A 24,928-nucleotide genomic window follows, 5' to 3' on the forward strand; every position below is an offset into this window, starting at 1 on the left:
GAGGGTATTCAAGGTGAATGGGCAGCGGCTTAAACACTACCTTGGAGGGGAGGTCGATAGAGCAAAGACCTCCATCATTTTGAAGGATGCTTGAAGGAGAAGGACTATGGGCTGCCATGTATTTAATGTATCATACTTGGGCAACCCATGAATGAAAGAGACAGATTGTAAATAAATAATATATGTAACTAAGTTTGGGGTGTATCACCCTTTTTAAAGAAATATATATAATTAAATAGAAAAAAAAAAAGAGAAAATATATACTATATAGATAGACTTGTGTTTTCTTGAGGCTACTAAGTGTGTTTGCTGGTGTTTGTAATGATTTATTGCAGGTGGAAGAAAGGAAGCTGTAATATGGGAAGCTGGGCAAGTTTGGTGAAAGGCAGAAAATTTTCATAAAAACTTGAAGTCTCAGTTGTTATAGCATTGCTTCAGAATTTAACAGGGTCGCAGGAGGAAAAATGCTATGCTATGAGCTTTGTTATATCAACTGGGAGCATTTTATTCTGAGAAATTTTGAGACCTTTTATAAAATAAATAAAGGGGAGAGAAAAGCTATATATATCAGTTTAATATATATTATCGATTTACTATATATATATTATTTTTATTTTATCATATAAATATATTTACTGTATATATATTTTATTTTTATTTTATCATATATAAATATATATATATATTCGTATATTGCTTATATTTTATCTATTTTTATTTTTATTTTATCATATATATATATTAGTATATTACCTAATACGCCATCCCTCTTTATCTTCCACACTCACGACCCCAACCCCAGAAATCCCTCAGCCGCCGCCCAGTACTGCCTCCGAGCCTCCCAGCCACCACGCACCACCACGAACCCAGTCAAACTCCACCAGCCACCACGCACCAACAGCCCAGTAAAACCCACGGCATTTCACCCTCACCATTCAAAACCCACAGCACCAAAACTCTCTGCCTTTTTCACCCACGCACCAGTAGCCGAACCCACGGCCTCGGCCTAGCCCCTGTCGTGAGTCTCCCAAAACAAACCCCGTCCCCGAACTTTGCGAAGGAGGTCGACCCCAGCCATATGTCCTCTGCTCCGCCTCCCTGTCCCACATAGTACCTGCACGAGTTCCGTGTTCTTCCAACGTGGGTAACTCACGCTTTGGGTCCATTCTCGGATATTGAATCCATTAAACAGGTTTTGTTTTCTCTGAGGCATTTGGGTACATCATTTTGGTCTGTTATTCTGCTTAGGGGTCAGCTAGCATTTTCGCTACTTATTCTAGATTATTTGGAGGAAATTTCTTGGGACTTTATCTGTGGCGGAGTACTGTTGTACATTCCAGTGAAAATGCCTAAAGTCAAGCAATGTGCTCAAAAATCCAAGAAAAAGGATTTTACTGAGGTGCCGAAATTTGCATCCCAGGCGGCAGAGGTAAAATACTATGCTTCTATCTGCCACAAAGATTTCTACATGCAGCGAGGCCTGATAACCAAGAATGCCAACTTCAACGACCTGCCCGACTGGTTAATGTGCACTATACAAGAGAGGCGTTGGGATAGTCTCTGTACACAGCCCGAACCCGCAGTCTCCGAATTAGTAAAAGAGTTCTACAGCAACTTCTTGGCCGAGCAATGGCCTGCAGAAATAATTGTCAGAGGAGTAGAAGTGCCATTTCCGGCTGAGGTTATTAACGAGATTTTCTTGTTGGAGCCAGTCGAGCCGTTTGGTTATGTTATCCAAAAAATAGGCACGGATGACATGGCAGGCGATTTTGAACACGTGGCTGACACCTGGCAGAGTTATGTTAGAGTATCGACCAGTAAGACATTATAGGTGCGGCAGTTGAATTTTTCTCACGACCAGCATGGTCGTACATTCCACATATTTCAAGAGAATCTTGTAGAGATCATAATCAATTCCGAGATTATCTCCAATGATTCCTGATTATCCGATTAATTAGGAGAGAATATCTGTAACAAATTCATACAATCCTCCTTGAGCCTATAAATAGAGAAAGATAGCTCAAGGGAGGGACTTTTGGCTTTTGATTAATTAAAATTACATACTTACGAGAGAATTAGAGCTATTGTATTACGATTGTACTGTTTATCTTTCTCAGGTTTGTGAAACTCGGAGAACCCTAGTTCTTTGATCACCCCTTTGAGATCTCATATCAATAATAGCTTAAGTGGACGTAGGTCATTACCAGTTCTTGGGGTCGAACCACTATAATTTCTTGTGTCCTTTACTGTTTTTGTCATTATATTCATTCCACACATCTATCCACATCAAGCTTTTTGACTCCGTGTCAGTTGACCAAAACAAGGGTCAACAGGTTAGTAGGGGCATGTTTGTAATTTTAGCCCGCTAAGGGCATAAATGTAATATTGTCAAATATTGTGATATATTTGTGTTGCACGATCCGAGATAGTCCTAGGGAGCGGTTTAGCTAGAAAGTCACAACGTGGTCGAATACCTGACTCGAGGCGAGTCGAGGGGTATTTCGGGTATTAGTTATTTTATTGGGTTATCGGGTTATGAAAATAAATATTTAGAGATATATTTGAAGTTAGAACGTTTAGGAATGAATATTGGGAAAATTTACCATTTTGCCCTCAGGGACATTTTTGGTACCCCGAGCCTTTGAGGTAACCTTAGAGACTTAAGTTAAATAAAACACAATTGAGGAAGTATTCAGAAACTAGGAAACTAACTCTCTCTCTCTCTCTCTCTATCTCTCGGTTCTCTCTTCTCTCTTAGAAGCTTGATGATTTTGGTGAAAAACTAACCAGAGACTAAGCATTCAAGCTGGAACTTTGGGGGCTAGAAGCTTGGAACCGGGAAGATGATTGAAGTAAACCTAATTTTGTCATTTAGTCGACTTTAATTATATTTTGAGTTGTAAATATTTCTAAACAGTATTTTGGGATCTCAAATGTTAAATGCTTTATAATTTTCAATGAATGGATATATTTTCAAAGTATGTGACTTCTGTTATGGTTTAGCTACACTTTTGTCTTAAAACCTCGATTAGTGAGTTAATTGCACGTTTTAAACTCACTTAGTAACGACTCTAAGGACGTAGGGCGTTACAATTTATATCTTATTTAAGTAGTTAAACACATATCCACATAAATAGTCACCATACCCTGAGTGGAGCTTATCTTTAGTGACGAGTGTACATGCACAGCTTGTCTTTAGGAACCCTTAACCTTGGCACGCTCTGATACTAAGTTGTAACGCCCTACTACTTAGGGACCGTTACACTATGTATTTTAAATAGTGCTAAACTCGCTAAACAAGTCATTTTGTCATAACCGTGTAACTAAACGTGATTAACGGTTTAAGGTTAAAAAATTTGGTCAATAATACAAACATTTCACTAAAACGTTTACGGTATACATAGGATCCCAAAATACATTTAAAAGGATACTTACAATAAAAAAGTTACAACCTGCCGACCTAAGCAACAAAATAGGGTTTGACCCTAGTTCCTCTTTAAACCCTCGACTGTGGTGGTCGAGCAGCCGCATATGTACACATCATCACCTAAGCTCTCCAACTCAAGGATGGTCCAACTTTCTTTTCCCTTTACCTGCACCATGTAGCACCCGTGAGCCAAGGCTCAGCAAGAAAACTTAAACATGCTCATAAGCACTTAATAACATATATCCAAATCATAATAAGCATGCCTAGCAGTGATAACCCTACTCATGCATGCATACCAATAGCCCACGATAACCATCAGTGAATCATATCGGGGTCCAATGCCCAAAATACATGATTATGGAATCATACTGGGGCTTAGCGCCCAAACACATGATTAATAAATCATAATGGCTCAACGCCTTAGGATATGGGACTAATGAGTCACCCCGGGGCCCTTTGCCCTATCCTCTGGATAACCAGCCTTAGAGCTGGCCCAGCGTACCTAGCGCTGAGTTTTCCCCGACCGAAAGGTCTGTCAAGCGTATGATGCGCTCCTGGTTAGACATAACCATATCGACCAACGCTCGACATGCTATTGCCATCCTTGACTCATAAGTCAATGTTTTTCGACTAGCACTCAGTGTGCTAAGGCCGTCCTTGACCAATAAGTCAATGCTGGGGCACAGCCCTAGGATATGGTACTAATATGTCACCATGGGGCCCATTGCCCTATCCTTTGTATAACCAGCCTTGGAGCTGATCCAGCGTACCTGGCGCTATAATTTTCCACAACCAATAGGTCGGTCAAGCGTATGATACGCTCCTGGTTAAACATAACCATATCGACTAGCGCTCAGCACGTTATTGCCACCTTTGACTAATAAGTCAATGCCTTACAACCAGCGCTCAACACTATTGTCATCCTTGACTGATAAGTCAATGCTTTACTACCAACACTCAATGCTATTGTTGTCCTTGACTGATAAGTCAATGCTTTATGACCAGCGCTCAACATTATTGTCATCCGTGACTAATAATTCAATGCTTTCTTAATAAGATAATGCAGACCAACATATATCATACATCAAATATCCAGATAAAAAGCATTCAACATTCTTAATCAATAATCACAAGCATAGTCATAATCATGCAAATTCTCAGGCGTTCATGCCTTAATCATGTTCCTGTTTAACGATTCTGGCCAAGCCATAATCACATGTATCACATACTGGGAGCAGTTTTCTTACCTTTAGCCCAAGCACAGGTTATCAATGAATGACCCTCGAGCACGATCTCGATTCCGAGCCCCTAGTGATAACCTAGTCACAACCATGATATAGAATCTCATCAAAATGAGTAAATAAAGGCCTCCAGACCAAGTCCTAGCCTCTAGGACCTCAAATTATACCAAACCAGGCAATAGATTTGATCCCGATCCTTTAGGTTTGAAATCCTGTCATTAAAACCTAAGGTGGCCATATGTAACTAGGTGGTCTACGACTTGACTTTGGGGGTCGTGACGCGCCTCCCAGACAGACAACCTCCCCCTGGCTGGAAGGAGACACAAGGCGCGACTTGCCCCTGAGAGTCGCAGCGCACCTCTTAGGCAGAAACCCCTCGTGGTCCTGGGTTCACACGGGTCGCGGCGCCCAAGAACAGGGCCACGGCCAAACCTCGAACCCAACCATTTTCTCCATTTTCCCAATCTCAATACCTTCCATAAACCTATCGAAACATATCCAAATAAAAAAAAAAAACAAAGTTCCCAATCAACTCCATGGCCCAAAACCATCAAAACCCAATACCCAAAAAATTCAAAAAACTCATCAAAACGTAAAATCCAATCAAAGCTTAAAAACTTAAATCTTAAATCTTAGATTACGTCCAATTAAGTTGTTTCCCAACTAAATCCTCTGGCTAACAAGCTTCTAATCTTTCCTAGAATCGTTATGACTATAACCTTGCTTGAATCCGAGTCCTAAAACTTGAGTTTCCTTAAAAAATGCTCACGAACACCAAATGAGAGAATGGGAGAGAGAAAGAACCGTACGTTCTTTTATTTATTCTATCAGGTTACTTCAAGCTTAAGTAACCTTAAGCAAATCCCAATGCTCGGGGTACCCAAAAACATTCCCAGGGCCAAATAATCAAATTCCTCAAAATTCCATCCTGATCTCACTAATTCCCAATATATCATCAACTATTTATTCCCATTACCCAATAACCTGGTAATGTACTAAATACCCAATATACCCCTTGACTAGCACCGAGTCAAGTATGGGTCCCATTATGACTTTCCCACTAGCTTGCTCCCTAGGATCGTCTTGTGCTGAGTAACCCAAATGTATCCACATAATGATGTGGTCTCACACATATATCACATATATGCCAAATATACCCATAACAAGCCAAATTATGAAAATTTCCCTTTTAATCAGAAATGGGCCCACATGCATATTTAATACACCTAAACGTGCATATCAAGTCATATTATAATATAACTCACATAATCATATAATGATACACACATATATATATCACATAATTTCTATAATTTGCCATCATGGCCCCCTAATCAATGCCCTAAGCCTTATTAGGAAATTTGGGACGTTACAATTATAATTAGGAAAATTTCCTCCTTTTCTCTCCAAGCCCACGTGGGCTACTTTCTTGCCCTTTTTTTTTTTTTTTTTGTCTTTTTGCTAACTTTGGACCAATTAATTGTAAAAGTGGCCCAATTGACAATTATCTAGCCCAAAGAAAACTTTAAGTTCACACAAATCTTGCTAAGCAACTAAGGTGTCAGCTGCTCACATGGGCCCTCCAAATAGGCTGCTGACTGGGCTAAATGTTGTGACATTGCTGGAACAATCCAAAAAATCCTAATACCAACTTTAAGCAACAATTTCTCTCCAAAATGCCCAATTTTCTACCAGGCACCTTCAATTTCACAATCAACATTTTTAGCTCTTTTTCTAGCATATTTTCAATATTTCACATTAACAAACTCAAATTAAGAAATTAGCATAGAAACATTTAAAATACTACAAAACATCCAAAACTACTATTTTCTTGATTAAAATATAAGCTTAAAGTGGCAAAATAACTCTATATCCTAGAGTTATCAAAATAACTCAATTTTCTCATTGCTCGTCCCGAGTGATGACTCTAAAATAGAGATGATTAAAACAAGAGAAATCAACTCAACACAAAATAAACAAACACAAATACTAAACACCACAAAAGACTCACAAGAGAGAGGAAATGTTTACTCAGTATTATGCTTACAAGGGAAATGCTCTCCAAAATTTATTAAAAAGATGATGAATGATGATGCCTCTTGCAAATGCTTTCAACCAAATTCTTCAAATGCTAATGATGTTATTAAATCAAGAATAAAGTGTTTCTCTCTAAAATGGCACATAGCTTTTCCCAAATAATTCTCAAATCCACCCAAAGCAAACCAGCTCTTGATCCTAAAGCCTAATAATTGCCTCCATAAGCTGACTTAATGATTCCCTCTCCACTAATGTAGACAAACACCAAACCAAAGATCAAAATGATTTTGTCAAGCTTGTAATGTAAGACTTAGGTGAATGTGGTTAAAAGAAGTCATTTTTGGCTCAAGATACCCTAAAAGAACCTTAATTTTCCTAGGACCTAAAGTAAGAGCTCACACTCACTTCCCTAAAAGATCACCCCACAAAAATCAATGTTACTCTTGTCATTATCCTTTATGCTCACATAGAAAGAAAGAAAGAAATAAAGAAAAGGAGACATAGTTATTTTATAAGATGCTACACCCCATACTTTCTTTTAGCTATATTTATACAATTTGCAAAAAAAAAATTATATATATATATATTCTTTTTCTAGAGGCACACTCTTTTCTTTGCACATACACTATTTTTTCAATTTTTTTTATATATAAATGCATATATAAAAATGGCAAGGGACACAAGATAAGGTACATTCTCCCTCAAACTTAAAAATCAACACGGTCTTCAATGGTGAAACAAAAGAAAAGAAAACAATGCAAGAACTCACCAAAATGACACTCAACAAGAATGCTCTCCTCTCAACCTCCCTCATGATGCAACAATCAATATATATCCTAGAAAGACCAAGGTGCTCAAAGGGTATGGTGAAAGGATGTATATATAACTTTGGCGAACATGTGGCAAAGAAAGAAAGGGCTTCAATTAAGATCAATGGGGTGACTAGGGATACAAATTATAGGATGGTTGGCTTGAAATGCTCAAACAGTTAAAAGATGGCCTAAATTATGTCCTTGGTTTAGTGTTTTCTAGGATTTTGCCTCAAGGGAACCACTAAGAAATTCTAAAATCTTAAGCTCTCCCAAAATTCTAGCTAGCTTTAAGAGTTCAAGAAATCATTGGTAAGGCTATGCACACAATATTGGGATCCACACTATCATCAAGATTTTACCAACTCCATTAACACTTGAGTATTATTAGTCAATCATTCAGCAAGATTCAAAGCAATGCATTTTATTTTAATTATTTTTTTATATGATTCGTCATTAAGCCCCAAAGTTAAGCACTAAAACTAAAGCAAAACATAATCCTCTCAAAGACTACAAAATTGACAACGAAATACTAACTAAAACAAACTAGGCAACGACACAAACACACAAAACAAATGACAATAGAAGAAAATAACAGAACACAAAATATCATACGAAACCAGCAATCACAGAACAACAAAATGTATAAGAAAAAGAAAATTTTAAAATAAGACTAAAGCAAAGAAAAGAATTACTCTTTCTTTGTCAAATAGGGAAATTTCCTCCTGCTTTTCTCAAAGCCCACGTGGGCTGCCTTCTTGCCCTTTTTTTTTTGTCTTTTTGCTAACTTTGGACCAATTAATTGTAAAAGAGGCCCAATTGACAATTATCCAACCCAAAGACAACTTTAAGTTCACACAAATCTAGCTAAGAAACTGAGGTATCAGCTACTCACATGGGCCCTCCAAATAGGCTATTGACCGGGCTAAGTGGTGCAACATTCTTGCAGCAATCCAGAAAATCCTGGTACCAACTTTAAGCACCAACTCCTCTCCAAAATGCCCAATTTTCTACCAGCAACCTTCAATTACACAATCAACATTTTTAGCTCTTTTTTAAGCATATTTTCAATATTTCACATTAACAAACTCAAATTAAGAAATTAGCATAAAAACATTTATAATACTACAAAACATCCTAAAACACTCTTTTCTTGATTAAAATATAAGCTTAAAAGTAGCAAAAAAATTATATATTCTAAAGTTATCAATCTCCCTTCTCTAATCGCATAAATGCCTTACCAATTCCTCCCAAGTTTAAAATTCCAACTTTGAAAATGTATATAGGAAAAGAAGACCCAGTTTCGCATGTGAACAATTTTGAAATTCAGATCGACTTAAAAGGCATTATGGATGATACCCGATGCAAGATTTTTTCTACTACTTTTGCAGGCACTGCTCAACAATGTTTTTTTTTTTTAATTAGAACCAAGAACTATCGATTCTTGGGATTCATTTGTGAGATTATTCTACTCACAATTCTTTGCTGCTCGAACCTTGTCTGCTGAATTTAATGACTTGGTGGATATCGACCAAGGTGTAGACAAGCCTCTAAAAGACTACGTGCAACATTTCATGCAAGAAGCTGCTCATTCCAAAACTGTAAGTGATGATGTCAAACTAATGGCTATCATGGCTGGGAATAGAGGTTAAGGGACCACTCTGGAAAGATCAAAGAAGAAAAACTATGTACACTACTAGAGAGTTTCTTGACTGCACAAATGAATTCATCAAGTTAGAAAAAGCTATCCGAAAAGTCGATTAGGCTATAGCAGGGATGAGCAGTGCCCAACACAATAATGAAGGTACCAATTCTAATAAGAAATAGGTAGGAAACGCTGGAAAAAAACAATCAAAATAGTGGAAAGTGAAACAACAGCACCAACAGTGGCATTAATAACGACAATAGCAAAAGGGCTAAGACTAATGATAACCCTCGAGAATATGTGCCTCGGTTTACCACTTATTCTACGTTGCTAGGATCACGAGCAAATTTTTTTCTAGCCACACAAGCTGAAGTCTCATATGGAAAACCAACACTCATTCGGAAAGACATTAAGAGAATAGATATGACCAAATTCTGCAGATTCCATAATGACTATGGACATGACCCTAATGAGTGTAACCAGCTCAAAGACGAGATTGAGTTTCTTAATTGGAAAAATCACCAAGAAATGAGGAGATATGTTCTGCGATCAAATGACCAGCAACCACCTGTTGTAAACAATCCTGATGCACCAGCTCAACCACTATTGCTTGCACCAGTAGTAGGACAACTTGATACAATTTGTGGAGGACCACATATGGCGGGTGAAAGTAGAAGTGCCCTAGAAAGATATGCTCTAACACTCTAACATGAACCAAGTAATGAAGTATTGGCAGTCGAGGAGCGAACTCCCAAGATGCCTCACTATGAATATGAAACCATTACGTTCACCGAGGATGATGCCAATCATGGCAAGTTCCCACACAACGATCCACTTGCCATCAAAGCTCAGATTACCAACATGATAGTCGCACAAACAATGATTGACAATGGTTCTTCTATGAATAAATTATTCAAGTCGACCCTTGAAAGAATGAAACTTTCTATTCGAGACCTTGTGCCACGTACTCAAACTCTTTACGGTTTTACAGGAGAAGGAATGTCCCCCGGTAGGACTAATTAAGCTTGCAGTCACTGTTGGGAGTGCACCAAAAAATAACACGATTATGGCTACATTTGTAGTGGTGGACCTTCCATTTGCATTCAATGCATTGCTTGGCTGTCCAATTCTCATAGACTTGCGAGCAATAACTTCGACATTCCATCTCACAATGAAATTTCCGACCAACGTTGGTATAGGTTGTGTTAAAGGAAATTAAAGCGGAGCAAGGGAATGCTACAACTCTTCTATTACCACTGCCAAGAAAGGCCCACTCACGACCAACATGATTTCTATTGGTCCTACACTGCTCAAACAAACCAAAAAGAATCAGTCGGGCATACATAAAAAGCAACTCAAGTGCGGAATTGCACCATTCTTATGAGTTTCAATATAAAGTTGATCGTACAGCACGAATTTGCCCATTTTACTACAACCAACTATTTTTTTTCAAATTTGTTGCTTTACTGGTTGTAAAGTGCGTTTTTTCCCATTTTATAAGCAACCAATTATTTTTTTCATTCTAATTTTTAAGACTATTTGCTTGCTAGTTGTAAGGCACGATTTTGCCCACCTTTAAAATGACCAGCTAGATTTATTTTCTTGTATTTCCTAATCGTGTGGCACATTTTTGCCCATTTTAAACAATTGGTTATTTATCAATTTTTAATTATAAGTTTAATGGTCAAAGAACACAATTTGTTCATATTGTAACGACCAAATATGCTTTCTAATTTCTATGGTTGATAATTGATTGTAAGGTACGACTTTGCCAATTTTAAAGCGATCAGTTATTTACAGGTAATAAGACCATTTATTTTCATCCAAACATTGGTTGCTCGTACAGACATGATTTTTTCCATCTTTATTACGAGTTATTTACAAGGGAGTATGCTAGAACACTCAATTTTGTCAAACTATTGTGATTTTCACAAGTATTCCTTAACATGTATGATTTTACTTTCTAAGTATACTTTCTATCGTGATAAGTGTCGAATAGTTGGGTTTAGTTCGAATAACTTTGGTTCTTTGGCAAGTGACCAAGGTTAACCTCCTCGATCACTTGGGGGGAACATAGGGTATACACCACCATAACGTAAATAAAAGAGTAAAAAACACACCTAAGTAGTACTTAAACAATTTTTTGAAATTTTTATAAAGTGTTGTGCTTCGTTTGTTTGTTAAAACCATTAAAAGGAAAAAAGACACATATGACATGCAAATGATGTAGCAAGGAAAAAGTTACGAGCAACAAAATTGTATGTGCATCACAATAAAGATGCCCAAAAAATATTACAATTACCTGAGATTAAAAGCTGCCCGGACAACCATTGTCTTCACACCACGAACAATATTACCCGGGTAACCTAGTAAAAGCAAAAGAGACAAAGAAATAAACAAAGAGAGCTCATTACTGGTCGATCCCCTCCTCGACGCCCTCGGGCTTCAATGAGATCTCAGGCTCGGGCGTCTCAGGAACAACAACTTTCGCAGCCTCTCGAACAAGGCACTTCTCTATCTCCTTCTTTTGGATTTAGTTAGGGAGATACGAGAAGTTGGCCTCCTTGTTGTGCCTCCAGAACATATAAAAACAATTGAAAGCTGCAATGTTGAATCGAGCCATATCTGAAGAATATTGTTTTTGGTTAAATATTGTGTAGTTGACTTGCATGTGTATTTTTCATAGTTTAAATTCAATCCTGGTATTGTAATAATGTATATTTATTGACTGATCATGCATGCATGCATACTTTGTTGAATGGTTAGAAGAGGAACTCAATATTCCTCTAGGTTTCTATGATTTTATATGCTAAATGTTTTAGTCTTGACTTCCAAAGGGTCAAGCAAACTCCATATGTACTTATTTCTGGATTTTCTTATTTCCATTGTGTTTTTTAGGAAGAGTAGATGCCCTTAGTGTTGCTTACATATCCAAAACGATGTAATATTGACCAAGTTATGGCTTTTGCAAAAAATTTGTGTAATCTGTGAAAATGGTTTTAAAAAATGTGCATGCAACCAACTTTGGACAACGAGTTCTATAAGAAAAATAATGTATTTTTGGCTGATTTTTTAACTAAACACTCTTGATATATTGGTAATAAAACTGGTTAAGTTTTATTGAAAGATAATGAAAAGACTAAGAGTTTTATTTTTCCAAAGTTTAGAAAAATTAAATTTTTTAAAAATATGCTCTCTAGGCAGTCACTTTTGTGAACGTTTTTCACCATGTAAATATTATTTTTTTTTACCTAAATTTTATCAAGGGCATTCTTAACATATCCTAATACGTACCTAAGAAAAATTAGACCAAAATAAAAAGCTACTTGGATTTTATGCTTTACCAAAGTTTAATAAAAGATGATTTTTAACTGTACATTTTCATGTAACACTCTTTGAAAATAGTTTTCACTAAGTAAAAATGTGTGTTTTTGTATAACAATGAACAATAGACTTTTTGGTATAGCCAAGATTGTTTATGCCAAAAAAAAAGGAATTTTTAGTGATAAGGTTTTTGACATATAATCTCTCAAAGTTAGGAAATTATCACAAAACTAGACAGTTTTGACACTTGGTACAAAATTGAGATTTTCTAAAAAATATTAGGCTTTGGTTTATTTTAATCTTTATAATTACAGACTTAGATTGGACACTAAATAATTATTAGGGTTAATTTAGATATAAGAAGCAATATATTTTTACAAATTTATGAATTTTATTTAAAGAAAATAAAAAGGGTCCAAAGCCCTAATTTTTAAGAAATTAAGATAATTACTTTTTAATCAAATTAATCTTCTCTTAGACTTTTAAAAATATATTTAATTATAATCATCTTTGTAATTATTTTCTCAATCAAATAAAATTAACTTATTTCTTATCGGGTTACACATTAATTTATTCAACAAAAAATTATAAGTTCCTTAGTAATTTATCAAAAAGGGCAATTTTGTAAAGTTAACATGTTTTCAAGATATTTAATCTGGCTAGGTCCAATAGTGGGAACGGGTCGAGAATATATACTTGAAGGCCGACTTTTAATAACTAGGCCTCAGTTTGGAATTTTTCCGGGAACTTAGAATACCGCTTTATGGTTTAAATTGAGTAAGAACTTTTATACCCATACTGCAATGACCTTAATGCCAAAAGTAGTATAATATACTATAAATTCCATAATTAATCCAAGTCTACTGTATGCTAACTACATTATTGGCTAATGGGACTGGACTGTCCATGGAAGGATTTTTCCTACACACAGTTAAGTACGACTTGTAAGTCAATCTTTAATTTACGTGACTACAACATAAAATCAACTAGTGTATTATTGCTAGATTTAGGACTTTTACACTAGTAATAGGAAGCTTATTTAGAGACAATGACTAGGGGTGTTTATGCTCCACTTGAGATATTTTAAGGTTCGGTTCAAGTCCATGAAAACTAAATGGTCTGGTTCAAGTTCGTGACAACTATACGATCCGGTTCAAGTCCGTGACATTTGGCCATTATTCGGTCTGGTTCAAGTCCGTGACAAATATATGATCTGGTTCAAGTTCATGACATTTGGCCAGGAGATAAGTATGTTGGTAAAACCTAGGAGTTTTAATGAGCCACTGTGATATCACCTACCCCTGTATTAGTATTAATGTCCTTGGTAACCCATTGGTTACCCTCGAGAGAGATTTATGGCTGGGATACTAGTGCTAAGACTCGAGTCTCCACTAATGTTTTATATGTATGTTATTGAGGACATCTTTGGCAACTCCCATGTTGTTTTCTAAGGTTAGAAATGTTATTCTATATATGTTCGTTGGACTGGTTCTTTCTCCAGAGTTGTAATTATTTATGTTTATGCTATCTGGGTTAGTTTGATATTGCCAAGACGCTTCAGTGTTGTAACGACCCAAATTCACTAATAAGGCTTAAGGGCCTTGATTAGTGTGCCTGGAGGGCATAATGGGAATTATGTGTGATTTTAATGAGTAAAATGCATGATTAATGATTTAAAGCATGTTATATGACTATTTGAATATTTGAGATGCATGACTATGTGTATTAGTATGCATGTAGGCCCTGATTAGGTTAAAAGGGCATAATTGTAATTTTGGCATGTTGCGGGCATAACTGTATATATATGTGATAATTGTTGAGACCACATTATTATCTGGATATATTTGTGATCTGTGACTCGAGATGATCCTAGTGAGCAGATTAGAGAAAAAGCCATGGCGGGGATTTATACCCGGCTCAGGGTGAGCCTAGGGGTATAAACGAGAATTTAGTGAGTATATTGGAGTCTATTTTGACATCGAGGAATATTATTGGTGATTAATTAGGTATTGGGAAATAAGCGGGAAAATATTAGAAACACTCGAGGAGTTAGCGGGAATTGGGGTAAAATGACTAAAATGGCCCTAAGTGGATTAAAGGGTTTAGAATTAATAGGGAGGGAATTTTGGTCAATTGGCTTTTCAGAGATAAGTAAGTTAAGGCTTTATACTTAGTGGGAATTTTAGAACAATATAGAAGTCTGAAGAAAGAAGGAAAAGAAAGGGAAGAAAAGGAGGAAAACAGTGTTGTTTTCTCTAGGGTCGGTTTGTGGTTCTCTCACCACTTTTCTTGGGTTTTCTTGGAGCAAGCTCAGAGGAGAGCTAGGTTAGGATGAGCATCAAGGATCCTAAGCTAGGCTTGAAGAATTGGCAGGGGTTTAGCAAGAACACACCATCACTTGAGGTAAGACTTTGTAGCTTCTTCAGTTTCTGGTTTTAGTTTCTGACCTATGGTGCATAAGCTGGACTTGATGGGAATTTTAGGGAATTCAGGCCAAAGGTTGAGGAAGAGCAAGCTAAGGAGGTGTATAGGTTGTCTTGAAATCAAATTCCCATTAAAGGTATGAAATTCTAAGCTTTTAACTCTGATGTTTTGGCTGGTTTCTGCTCAGTTTTGATGTCTAGGAGTGGCTATGGTGAATTTTGAGATTAGGGATGCATGTGCTTGAGTTTTGGGTATTTGGGGTGCTTGGGATGAGTGGAGTGTGTTAATAAGGTTGTTTTTGAGTTTGGTGAAGGTTTGGAGAGGTTTTGGTTGAGTTTGGTTCGAGGAATTCGTAGGAAGGAAAACTGAGGTATTGCCTGTCTGTGACTAACGCTACAACGCTAGCCTTTGGGCGCTGTAGCGCTAGGCCATGCTTCTTGGGGGATTTTGCTTCTGCTTGTAGTGCTGTAGCGCCCTCCTAAGAGCGTTGTAGTGCTGCCATGCTTCCAGAAAGGGATTTTAGGGTTGTTTGCAAGGGTTTTTGACCAAGGGTTCGGGGTTCGATTCCACCACCTTGTTTGGTGGAACTAGGACTTCCCAGGGTCTCGGGATTGGTTCTGAGGCTAGGTTTTGGACTTGAGGTTTGGTGATGACTTTGACCTATGGTTGTGCTTAGGTGAGTGCTAGGGCTCGAGAGGGATCGTGCTCAAGGAGTCAAGTGATCAAAGCTAGCGAATTGAAAGGTAAGAAAACTGCACCCGGTTATATGTTTGTGATGGGACTAAGTGCTCCCGATATATGTATAATGTCAATGATGGTATTATGCCATGGGACATGTGATAGCGGCCTACGAGTGCCGTACACAATATTTGTGCACAGGGCGCGGCTTGGCCACTGGTAGCCGAGGACAGCTTAATATCCACTGAGCTCGGTTTAAGCGGGCCGGAGTCAGTGGGATAACGGAGGGTGTGGCCTGAGGGCACTAACCCTAGTTATCATTTGTAAATTGATATATGATATGAGTTGATATGTTAATATGTTGAATACTTGGTTATTCCGAATGTTTATATGATTGAGAACATGTTTATGCAATATGAGATATTGGATTGTCTGTTGATTGCTTATGCTCGGTTGTTGTGTTTTCTTGCTGGGCCTTGGCTCACGGGTGCTACGTGGTGCAGGTAAAGGCAAAGGCAAGTTGGACCAATCCTGAGATGGAGAGCTGCGGGGTTGAATGTACATAGCCAGCTGTTCGGTTGCCATGGCCGAGGAGTGGATCAAGACAGAGATTGCCTAATTGTCTGTTTTGCCTTAATACGACTAATACTGTATTTAGTTCTTGAATCTTTTGTAAATGGTTTTAATCTTAACCTTTTCAGGATCCCATGTAAACATGAAATGTTTCTTATAAGAAATGTGACTTTTGAGACCAAAACATTTTCACCCTAGTCCCTTTATAGTTTCAGTAACACGTTCTTAATTAAACGACTTGATTAGCAAGTCTAGCACTTTTATAAATACACAGTGTAACGGTCTTGGCTATCCAAGGCGTTACAAGTGTTCTTTAATTGTTTGTTTAGGCTCCAGATTTATCTGAAACCCTAAGGCTAGTAAGTTATCCGATGCTTGGCCAATGACTTGGTCATTAACCTTTTATTTTATGTTATGCTCTTCTGTTGTAAGATTGATCTTACTAAGTATTATCACTTACCTAGTTGTTTCATGTGTAGGTAAGTGCAAGCAATGGCAGACCAAGGATTTAACTTTAGTAGGGGGCGAATTTTGAAATAATATAATAAGAAAAAAATTTATTAAGAAATTGAGACAAACTTTATTAATTAGGACATATATATATATTGAATATCAAACCATTTAAATCGATACTAAATAATAAAAAATATACACAATACAATGATATTTTAACAAAAAAAAATCAATGTTTTACTCATTTTATTGTGCATTTTTGACATTTGTGCATGCAATTAGACATATTTAGAAAAAGAAACTAAAATCTCCATTTCTGAAACAATATAAGTCTAAAAAAAACTATATATTATGTTTTTTATTTGGAAATATTCAAATGGGGAGATTATGTAGAAGAAAATTAGAGCAAAGTTTAATCTCTAAACAATGTCAGACTTTATATTTATCTTTTTTGGGTATTGAAACTTGTATTTATGTAGTATTAAATATCATTTAAAGCTAACAAATTAACAACAAATGAGATTTTGGCTTGAATATGGTTGTTTTAATTCAAAAACATTTTATTTGTAATGGTTCAAATCTTGTGGGAGTAGTGTTTTTGGTTTTGGTTTTTTTAAATAAACTATGTATAAAAAGAAAATGCAATTGATGGGATTTGAATCTTGTCATTAAAATTCATATAATTGTGATTCACCATTATGCCAAAATTTTATTTGTCAATTATTAGTTTTTATTAAAAATATATACATTAATTAATTAATATATATATATTTTCACTTGGGGCAACCGCGTACCGTGGTCTCTATGTGGGTCCGCCCCTGAGTGCAAGAATATAATGGGACAGTGAGCGCTGGAGTCTTTGCAGGATGTACATGAGACCCAATTTTAGGAATAAATGTTATTTTGAAATACTTTTTTATTTAAATTATAAAACTCTTTTAGCTCATTTCAAGACTTTAAATGATGCTTGTAAATATTTTTAGTATGCCCATACTTTTATTTCTTTTAAATTTTTTTATATGAATTTTTGACACTTTAAATTAATGAGAATGGTTTATAGTTTTAGGGTTTTTTGGTACGTTATAGTAGCAAAGATGGTGTAAATTTGTAAATGTTAATGATAAAGTGATATAATTCATTCATTCAAAAAAAAAAAAAAAAAAAAATTCATATAGACACCTTCTAATAGCATAACAACACGTCGTTGGAAGAAGTGTTATGAGTCTTTCTTCCTGTTTAAGGATATCTACGGACACTATTTTTCACCTCCTTAGTCCCAAAGCACTCGAATCCTTCTTCATCTCGATCTAATTCATTTTACACCGTTGACGGGGTTCGAGTGAACGTTTAGAAGAAGGTCACAGAGAAGCGAACCAGATTGGGGACGAAGGAAAGGCCTCGAAAGTAAAATCCATTGCTTAATTCTTTCAGAGTTTTGCTATTATCTAGCTGGGTACTGTGTTTAAACTTATGTTATCATCATTATTATTGTTCTTTCTTACAGCTATTATTTTTACTAAAAAAAAGATCCAGGAAATGCAAGGCTGTTTGTGTCACTATTTAGCTTTATTTCTTATATGCATTTCATATGTTTGATGAAATGTCTGCGTGAGTGCCTTTTTCTGGTTCGAGTTATTGGGAAAATTTAGACGTGGGCAATGTGTTTTTAATCATTTACACTTTGGAATGCGTTGGGTGTGCGTGCGTGAGGGATGTGTTCTTCAAGTTATCGTACATGTATCTTGTTAAAAAAGAATGTTTATACCGTTTTCATTCTAGAGCATTATGAATTATGATTTTACAAATGGGTCAGTGTCATCCATTTTATTGAATTGTGCTGAGCCCATGGTTTTAGTCTGACCAATATATTTCGTTTGCTATTCTTTCGCCCTACATATGAACAGCTAGGCAGTAGTGATTACAACTTATATTTGAACATAGCATTTTGATAGGACCCTATTTTTTAGATTGCAAAGAGGCTTTGTTGAAGCTCGGAAGGATCTTGATGGATTTTTGCAAACCAGAGAGTTCTTTCTTGAGTTCTTGATAATCTTGCTTGTACTCTTTCTGCGCCATTTTCAGCTAGCTGTTGAGGTTTGCCATGGTTCGCTTAGAATGGGTGATGGCCATTTCTCCAGGAAAGAAAAGTCTCAAATACCAAATTAAAAGGACCCAAATAGATGAAGTTTTTCACCAAATATTAGAATAGAAAAGAGCTTTAAGACTAGGGATTAGTGAGAAGAAATTTGAGAAGCAATGTTATTAGAAATCTGAAGTTTAATAGCCGAGAAGAAACAATGAATCCGGGTGGAATTCGAGAGCCGATTTCTCATCAACAAAGAACTATCAACATCTATTAGCGTCTTTTTATTAATCTATCTCACTTTTCAGCATAGCTTTTGTATGCTGAAAGTGTTGACTCTTATTCATAGGGAAGTCTTTTGCTTTATCTGAATTTGGGATACCTATCATAAGTGGATATTTTCTATTTTGTTACAGCCATAATAAATTCAAATAAAAAAAACTAAATATTCAAAAGAAATATCTAATTTGTTTCCTAAGTAAGTGCTTTTGATTAATTGAAAAATATTTTAGATTTGATAATATATTTATTCTCTTCGATTCAGATTCCTTTTGATGATTTCATTGACTTGCTCAAGTAGACAGATGCGCAAGCAGACATATGAACCAGTTGTCCTATATGTGAGCAGACATAACTTCTTGGTCGAATGTAATTCTTTCCATTCTGCTCATGAACCCGACTCGTTGTCATTTTCTTTGTCATTAATGAAAAGCATGTGCAACATTTGTCCCCAAATCTTTGCTCAAATATATACAGTGAGGAGTTCTATATCTCCTCCTTTGTTCGTTTTCCCTTGTGAGTTGTGCTACTTCTGTCTTATAACCTACTCATTATAAATAAACTTATGATCCTGTTCGAAACGAACATGTTTTCTCTTATAAATGACTTGTACGCAAGTCTTATTTTATAATGTACAAGCACTCGGTGGGTGCCCTTTATGAATCTCGAGCACTCTCACGGGTGTTCAATATCTAGAATATGCTTTTGGGTGCTTGTCTTTTCTTATGAGTAACTGGTATTTGTGGCATAGGTTTCTCCTTATAATTGTCAAGCACTCTAAGGGCACTTCTCTTTAACCTTATACACTTGCTCGAAGGTCACAATAAGGTGTGACTACCTTTATTGGAAACTTATAAATATTTTTGACTGCTTTAGAGAACAATCCCTTATGGCAAACTTTATTTCTCTCTTGCTCTAATGAACTCCTCACCTTATCATGCCTTTGATCGCAGCGCTTCGTTTCCTTGTGGGTTTCCTTGCGGATTTGTTCGAGTATATCGACCAAGGTATCATTTCCTGATCAAGAACTCGATCTTATTCTTAAGGTGCCTGCATTCATTGGTGTCATAACTTATATCATTATGGAAATGACAAAATTTGGTTGAATATCTTTCTTCTTTCTCCTTCCTAATAGGCGTTGGTCGCTTATATGGTACTTGAGCCTTGGTAGCAACAAACATGTTTTCTCATGGCTCGACCAAGTCACTGTACTTGGTGAAACGTGGCTCATACTTTGAATTTTCTTCATTCATTTTACACCATTTTGTTGTTGGTCGTTTACTCTATTCTTACCACCGTCGTTGCTGCCATGGTAGTTTGTGATCATACCAACTTGATTGTTAATTGACCTGCTAGCTTGTAATTCCTCTCGCTTCCTCGATTTTCATAAACCCTTCGACTCACCTCAGAAACTCCTTCATTGAGTAACAACTCTTCTTTCGCGGATTGTCCTATAGTGAAGTCTCTGGTCGTAATTGAGCGAGGACTACCATCAACTTTCCATCACTGCTCACCCTCTTGGCATTTGCCACCTTCATGTTGATCGGCTTCACAAACTGCTTCAACGATTCTTTTGGCCCTTGCTCAAGGTTGGCCCAACTATTCCCATCTCTTGGATGTGTGCGAGCAATGTAAAATTGCAACTAGGAATATTATTTAAGATGCTACTGTATGGCAACTTCAGACAAGATCGCGGGGAAGCATCTTCAGGCTATAGCAACCTTCTTGAGACACATCATGGAGATTCATCATGTTAATAAAACTGCTGAGGTGGTCGATGGGATCAATAGTCCCTTCATACTTATCGATCACTGACATATTTTGAAGTTGGGCAGCATGGGAGCATCTTGTATTGAGTCTTAATCCCTCATTTATTGTTTTGCTCGCAACTTTTTCAGCCTGCACTCCATCTGTTTGAGCTTTTACTCCTTGGTTCCTCTCGATTGCATGCTCACCCCTCCTTGGTAGAGACTCAAACACGCTATCCTGGTCGCGTCGTCTCCCTCTACCATTCAAGTGGTCTCGGAGACCTTGCACCCCTCCTCCTTGAGCTCGACCCCCTTAACGATTACTAACAAATTGACTAGGTGTTCTGCTCGCATCTCAAGCAGCCCCTGTGATTAAATTGCAACTGATTCCCAAAACAACCTCTTTCTCTATTCTTATGATGGTTTTGTTGACCATCGCCATCATTGTTATTTCTATTTGGCACGTGTTCATGATTTAGGGCAGGAAGAAGATGTTGCTTTAGAATTCTTGCTCAAGGTTGGACATTCTCATTAGTTCGCATGGTGGGGTCTCTTGGAGCACATCGCAAGGCCTCTTCTAAAGTTGCAATAGTGTAGGCTTGTTCAACTTGCACATGCAGTGACTCTCTTTGCACTTTTGCTAATGCTTGTTGCATCTGCTTAAACTTATGAGGTGGTGCAGGTGTGGACCTAGTGGAACCATTGTCATTTTGAGCAGGTTGCTTGTCTTGACGCTGAGATGTTCCCACATCTCCCATGTTCACCAATGGTAGATTTTGATCGTCGAGGTCGCCTCCATTCTTTCGATTGGATCTCCTTGGGGGCATCGTTTCAACCTTTAGGATAAGAACTCCTTGGGTGGGTCTTGAGTTTAACTCTTAATGAAAACATCAAAATGTTGAAGCGATTTTTTATTAGCGAAGAATTATTTATGCCTATTGGTGTCTTTTTATTGATATCTCTCACTCTTTAGCTGAGGTTTTGTATATTTAAAGTGTTGTACTACATGGAGGTTCTTTTATCTATAAGGAAGTCTTTCGCTACATTTGGATGTAACTGGATATTTCTCATTTTGTTACTGTCATAATAAATTCAAATTCAAATAAAAAAGGAAACATCTAATTTGTTTCCTAAATAAGTATTGTTATTAATTAGAAAATATCTTAGAATTAACAATGGATTTACTTTCTTTGATTTTGATTCCTTTTGATGATTTTGTGGACCTACTCGAGTAAACAGATATGCGAAGAGACATATGAATATGAATCGGCTATCCTTATATGTGAGTGGACATAACTTTCTGATCAAATGTAATCCTTTCCTTTCTACTTGCGGACCTAACCGATTGCCATTTTCCTTATTTTTATGTGCTCTAGAAGCATGTGCAGCACCACCCTACTCTCCTAAGGCTAGAAAATCTCTTGCTTAAAATCCCAATACAACCAATGCCCTCATTAACACCATAGGATTGCTATGTATACCCAGATCTGAAATATTAAGCCTAGACAAATAAAATAACGGTCGGCTACATAATATCCTAACTAACTCTATTGTTTATTTTCCCTCCTAGTATAAACCAAGTTTGTTTTGGGCCCAACACATTTAACGCGTATGACTAATATTTTGCATCTGAACTTTAAATGGGGTCAAGCAGTGAGCTGCAATTTTGATGGCTAAGGTTTATAATGGTGGTGTTGAAAAATGGAAAATTTGGTTATGAATACATGTTTTGAGTGAGCTATTTTTCATGTGTCCTAGTAATTCTTTTGCTATTTGTGCTTTCAGATGTCTTTGTATATTGGTCATATATCAGCACGCACTCATAGAGCTGATCTTGAACGTGTCTTTCGAAGGTTTGGACAGTGTGATGTACGGTTGAAAGATGGATATGGTTTTGTAGTTTACGATTTCCCTCCAAATGCTGATAAAGCTCTGAGAGCACTACAGGGTAAGAGCTTATTTGGGCAACAATTAACCATTACATGGTCAAATAAACAGCCAAGAGCTTTCCAAAGATACACAAGAGGTGCAAGATCCTATGAGTCACATGGGAGAGATTTTGGCCGAAGAAAAGTGCCAAATGATTGGGGAAATTATAGTTCAGGTAATAGGCAAACAGATGGTGATGGTGATGGTGATAGGCTTAATTCTGAGGATATGCTTACTGAAGGCAGAGATTATCATCAAGAAGAAATGATTGATTACGTTGGAGAAGAACATGATAATTTTAGGGAAGATTTACCAAGAGACGGTGATGATTACATTATGGATGAACAGGATAATTTTGGGGAAAATTTGGCAAGAGATGGTGGTGATTACATTAGAGAGCGGGAGAATTTTAGAGAAGATTTGGTGAGAGACGGTGGTGATATTGTATCTAAGATGGTGGACAATGGTAGATGGGGTGAGCGAGTGGATGACCATTCAAATGAAAATGGACTTTATAGTGACTTAAATACTGACCGATATGAACCTTATCAGGGTTATGACAGGAGAGATAAAGATGAAAATCATTGGATGACTCGTTCTGGTGGTTCGGCACTTGGAATTTCTCAAGAGAATGTAGGTAGAGAGCTAGATGGTTATAGTTGTTTTAGTTGTGGAGCTTTGGGTCATAAGATGCGTGATTGCCCAAGAAAACACTCTTCACGGAGGAAATTTACAAGGTTTGATCGCGGGCCCGATGATGATGTCAGTAAAGGTAGAGGTGATGGTGAGTTGGAGAGATTTGGATCCAAGTCCTGGCACAATATGCATTCAAGTAAGGGTGCTAAGTTGAGGGAAATGAATGATAAATGGGCATCTAATTCAGACAAGCATCAAGTTTCACTAAAGAACAAAAAATCTGATGAAGCTGTTAGAGCTCAAGGGAAAGATCGTGAAGGAAAGAAAAGAAACAAAAAGGAGACCGGATCTCCTAAAAGACAACGTGCAAGGAAATCGAAGAGGTCAGCATCAACATCTTTCTATTCAGAGTATCCTGCTTCTAGATCACGCTCGATTTCAAAATCTTTGAAGTCACGATCTAGGTCAAGATCAGTTTCTGCAGGTTCTTTGTCTTCTGATTCGAAAGCCAGCTCCAAATTGGGTTATTTAAAATCTTTAAGTTCCAAATCAAGATCTAGGTCAAGCTCACATACATCCTTGTCTTTGTCTGTATCCCTTGGCCGACCAGCATCCTCTCCTGGTAAGGCACAAATCAACCACAAACAATCTTTGAATAATGGTACGATTCCTGAATCCTCTTACATTGAAGTTCAAAAGGCCATAAAAGGCGATGCCTACTGTGAAAATGCTCAAATTGAAACTGGAATGGCAGCAGTCAAGAACGGAAATGCAGTCTCAGTCTCCGAATTAGAAAATGACACGGAAAAGAGCCAGGATATGCGGGAGGACAGTATTACTAAATGCACGTCGTCATTTAAAAGAACTAGTCTTGGAAACTCACAATCGGATGTAGGTGCTCTTACTACTGGGCATTCGACTCCAGAGGATCTGAAAGTGATTTTAGATCAGACAAATTCTGATGCCTTAGCAATGAACCATATCCTGAAATCAACTGATATATCAGATTCAGGAACTCCCAATGTCTCCTCTGGCCGTTCAACAAACATATCTTTGGAGGAGATGTGCATGGTGCTGAAGCACTATGGCGTGGAAGTCCCACAAGAAAGTGAAAGACATCATTCTTTTGAATCTTACTTTGGCTCTGCTCGCTTGTGGCCTTGGGAGAGCATCTATTACAGGAGGATGAAAAAAGGTCCTGTATCAGTTGAGAACTATGCCAAAAGGGTTTCTCAAAATCAAGAATTCGGTATCGTTGACAAGTACATCAGAGGCAGCAGTGGATGGGGAGAAATGTCTCGGGAAAATCCATGAAAGTTTTTGGAGGTTATATGAGAACTACCTTGCCTTGTAATACCGTTCCTTTAACTTAGAATTTCTGGAAGGTTTCTAAGTATAATTTTTGATCCTGTAGCTTTCATGCAAACATGTTTCATATGGTTATAGTTATATAATTCACTTTTGTCTACTTTCATGTTGGAAAAGCCTCATCGTGGTTATTAGTCACGCAATACCTGTTACTACTTTTTTCATGGAGTAGGCCCCTATACTTCGTTGTAAGGAAGTTAAACTCCAAGTTTCTACTACCAACTCTTGTAAGATTAGGACATTATTATATCATATAAGATTTCTGTTAGAGGTT

The 24,928-nt window shown here is 37.1% G+C and overlaps 1 protein-coding gene across 6 annotated transcripts; it reads left to right on the forward strand.

Annotated features, from left to right (window-relative positions):
- The first annotated feature begins 17,726 nt into the window (after nt 1-17,726).
- LOC133823756 (uncharacterized) lies at nt 17,727-24,928 on the forward strand. 6 transcript variants are annotated; one of them, XM_062256606.1, is made up of 3 exons: nt 17,785-18,064; nt 19,239-19,314; nt 22,507-24,928. In XM_062256606.1, exons 2-3 carry the CDS (start codon nt 19,249-19,251, stop codon nt 24,598-24,600), a joined length of 2,160 nt encoding a protein of 719 aa, XP_062112590.1. In that variant the 5' UTR covers nt 17,785-18,064; nt 19,239-19,248; the 3' UTR covers nt 24,601-24,928. The 6 variants fall into 6 exon arrangements, 5 of the variants coding, with proteins under 5 accessions (XP_062112590.1, XP_062112591.1, XP_062112593.1 ...); XM_062256607.1 differs by lacking the exon at nt 19,239-19,314 and adding an exon at nt 21,961-22,003 and having other exon boundaries at nt 17,786-18,064; XM_062256610.1 differs by lacking the exons at nt 17,785-18,064; nt 19,239-19,314 and adding exons at nt 19,359-19,801; nt 19,927-19,980.

The sequence above is a fragment of the Humulus lupulus genome, chromosome 3 (assembly GCF_963169125.1).
Source record: "Humulus lupulus chromosome 3, drHumLupu1.1, whole genome shotgun sequence".
NCBI classification, from domain to species: Eukaryota; Viridiplantae; Streptophyta; class Magnoliopsida; order Rosales; family Cannabaceae; genus Humulus; species Humulus lupulus.